Source organism: Lactuca virosa, chromosome 4 (assembly GCF_052849685.1).
Source record: "Lactuca virosa cultivar CGN04683 chromosome 4, Lactuca_virosa_CGN04683_v6, whole genome shotgun sequence".
Taxonomy (NCBI): Eukaryota; Viridiplantae; Streptophyta; class Magnoliopsida; order Asterales; family Asteraceae; genus Lactuca; species Lactuca virosa.
Window position 1 is genome coordinate 314,577,810 of NC_136429.1, and position 3,893 is coordinate 314,581,702.

Consider the following 3,893-nt stretch of genomic DNA (forward strand, 5'->3'; position numbering starts at 1 on the left):
TACTAAGTTGCCAGATCACATTGTACTGGAAGCACATCACGAGTGTCGCTGACACCGGGGGAGCCAGAAATACCCCACTTTTTTAATACGTGTGTTTTTCCTCATTATGGACGCCACCCGAACCCCGCTTTCCTTAGAAACACGATTCAAACAAATGAAATTATTTGCTGGTTTTTGTTGTTCTTTCGCTAATTTTAATATCAAAATAAAATAAAAAGTAATATGAAGATCCATTCACTGGTAGGGATGACCAAAATATCTGGAAAAATTGAACCGAACCGAACCATAATCGATATGTAAATTGGTTCGGTTTTCGATTTCCATATTTTTGAAAATTGTTTCGGTTTTTGTGGGATTCGGGTCCGTGGTTCTTGGGTTTTTCGGGTTTAAAACTAGGATTTGAAGGGTCACTTGAATCCACAAGGTAAAAAAAAAAAAATGTCCACATATGTGCAACTTATACGCTATATAACTATTTCTCACAGCAGAGGGGGCTTATACACTATATAACTATTTTTCACAGTAGAGGATTACGACACAGCCTGTTGCTTATTTCGTCACTATGTCTATGTAAAACTTTCTTCTAATTATAATCTTATCTATAGAATGTTTAATATCTAAAACAATCGACCAAACTCCAATTAACCAATACATGTTCTTTGTTTTGTTTTTTATTTTTTTTATTCTAAAGTAATTTTTTTCACGGCTTAAGTGAAGTCATTCTTGATTAAATGAATACAGCGTTGTTGAAAATCACATAAGAATGGGTAAGTATTCTAATTGATTGGCTTATTGATGGTAGCTTTTTTCTTTTAGAACCGCGGAGATTTTATTAAAAAACTAGCAAGAAGCTAGAAAAAGAAACATTACAACAAATTACAAGCATATAGAAGGATTATGGAGCCAAGAAGACCACCCTATCTTAGCTTTAGTACACCTATTAGAAATCCAAAAAAAAAAACACTTTTCAACCACATCATCAAAAATAAAAGATTTCCTAGGCACCACCGTTCCAAAAATAGAATCATTCCGAAACTTCCAAACGCACCATAAAGTTGTAAATATAACCGCCTGAAAAGCCTTTATTCTACCACCTCTCAAAGCAGACGACCGAGACCATATAAGAATAGAATCAATTGGTAACTGAGAAGGAATCTGAACATCCCACCAAATAGCCACACGTGACCAAATATCCCTCAAATGAATGCACTCAGCAAATAAGTGATCAATAGACTCAACATTCATAGAACAGATAGGGCACATAATCGAATTAAGCGTAATTCCACGAAGCGATAACCTTTCTCTAGTTGGAATACTCTGCAATCGCAACCTCCAAATGAAAATATTTACTTTGATAGGCACCCAATTATTCCATGTAGTCTCACAACCACCCGTCCCCAACAAAGCACTATCAATAATAAATCTAGCCGACGAAACTGAAAATGAATCAGAAACATCAATAGACCAACTCAACCGATCAGGAAAAGAAGTAAGATGGAAATCACGCAACAACTCAGACAACTCTTCCTACTGGGTATGCTCAATACCACCCCTAGGTAATCTTCTGAGAGAATCAACACTCCAACCAACCATAACCCTATCACGAATGGAAACTCTCCGATGAATATCTAGGGCATAAATTCTAGAGAAAGACACCGCAAGAGGCTGATCACCTTTCCAAACATCATGCCAGAAAGAAGTGTTACTCCCATCTCCAACTCTAATCGGACAAAAAGACCTCAAATCCACCCCCGATCTCTAAGATGCTTTAGCATCTTAATTATCCCGCTCCAAGGACCTGTCCACCCTGTTTTCAACGACAAATAGTAACAACCCCCATCAGTACCATGTAAAGCTTTCACCATCCTGACCCAAATCAAATCTGATGGTAGCTTTTTAACATTTAGAAATCCCATTTTCTAATAAAAATTATATTCATTAATTTTAACATTCTATTCATTCACAAATCCTGTTTTCAAACAAAAATTATATTTTTGATATTGGTGTTTGAATTTAGATTTGTAATCCTGTTTTCAAACAAAAATTATATTTTTAATATTGGTGTTTGAATTTAGATTTGTAACCTTTTACCTCACGGTTGCACTCATTGATCATTATATTTCAAAGAAAAACATTGGAAAAAAAAGGCTCAAATTGTTTTGGTATTGTTGGAATTAGTGTTAAAATTCGCAAAAAGTTGGCAATATTATTATTTATAATAGTACACGAAACTTTAAAAAGGGTTCCTGTGGTATGTATTTTTTTTAGGATTTGGTCTAAATCAACATTTTTTTTGGATTGGTGGTTCTTTTACCGATGTTTGTATGTAGATTTCGTCCATCTCAAAATTGAAATGACTAAATTGTCCTTGTTATATTTATTTTCTAGTTTTTTTCTATAAGTATTTATATATATTAAAAAAAGATAGGGTCTCTCTCTCTCTCTCTCTCTCTCTCTCTCTCTCTCTCTCTCTCTCTCTCTCTCTCTCTCTCTGTGTGTGTGTAGAAACTCAATAACACACATACACACCACTTCCCGAAAATATAAAAAACGCACAGCCCCATCCCATAGTCTTCTCCCTCCCCCTTAAACAACTTTCTCTCTCAGATCGAAGAAACCATCGTCAATTTCTTTCCATTGTTGTCGACTTTTTGCCATCAACGTCGTCGTCAGAAGAAATAGGGTTTCAAGGGGTTTTGTTCTTCGGTTCAAGGGGATTCAAGAGGGGGTTTCAAGGGGTTTTGTTCTTGGGTTCAAGGGGATTCAAGTTATGGGTTTATAAACCCAATTGAAGAAGACGAAGGGGTTTAACTATAAACCTTCGCCGTTTCGTCAACTACATCTCATATTCTTCGACTAGTTAGGCTTTGGTTGATGATAACAACGGTTACTAATCGTAAGGTTGGTTTTCAGAAGAAATCCTTCTTAACCACCATTGATGTCGGTTGGGGTGGCGCATATGTCGATCGATATTCACTTCTAAGACTTATTTTTGAAACCCTACGTGACCACCATCATCGTCAGTTGGGACCTTGGTAGCTGAGAATAGAGACTTGCTTTCGATTTCCTGTGTGTATTCATCACTATGTGTGTTTATGGGTTTTCAATTTCTTGTGATGATTTTATGTTATTGAACATGGGTTTTTGAAGTGCCTAATAATTGATTTTTTTTGTTTTGTGTCATACCATCTACAATCAATTCAAACATAGACAAGCGATCATTGAGCCCTTTCTCGATTTCTTAGGGTTTACCCAACACAAGAAAATTCATCGCTACACCTCCTTAATATCAATAATCATTTGTTTTGGAAGTTCATCTTCAAAAATTGAAAACTTATCAGAAGTTGACCTCCATCGAAAACTAATAAGAAGTCAACCACCAAGGTTGTATAAAACAATCCAGTAGTTTGAATGTAAGCAATTCAAGTTCAAATTTTGTTTAAGATTTTTGATTTATGATTCAAGTTCTGGAATTAATTTTGGGTTTGGGTTTTGAAAAATAAATTGTATTGAAGATGAAATAGGCACGACAACATTTTTGGGTAGAGAGAGAGAGAGATGGGCCCTACATTTATTATTAAAAAGGTTTTAAACTAAATATAAAAAAACATAAAAAATGTCTCGGGAAGGCGTTTTAGTTATTTCAGTTTTTCGAGGGACCAAAACCATAAGCGAACTAGCTTAAAAGGACCATCAATCCAAAAAATTTGTGGTTTGGACCATTTTTCGGAAAAACAATACATACGACATGGAACATTTTTGCAGTTTTGTCTTTATAGTATGTTCCTTTTGGCTTACATGCCAGCCAAAAAAGATTTAACCAATAAGTGACAAGATAGAAAATTAGGATTTAGTATGTTCCTTTTGGCTTACATATCAATAAAACAATTAAC

General features: G+C 35.1%; 1 protein-coding gene across 1 annotated transcript; it reads right to left on the minus strand.

The window, feature by feature from the left end:
- Positions 1–876: 876 nt before the first annotated feature.
- LOC145106067 (uncharacterized) lies at positions 877–1,916 on the minus strand. The gene is made up of 3 exons (XM_079043117.1): positions 1,799–1,916; positions 1,049–1,436; positions 877–937 (listed from the first exon to the last, which is right to left on the minus strand). The coding sequence occupies exons 1-3, from the start codon at positions 1,914–1,916 to the stop codon at positions 877–879; spliced, it is 567 nt and encodes a 188-aa protein (XP_078899243.1).
- Positions 1,917–3,893: the final 1,977 nt, after the last annotated feature.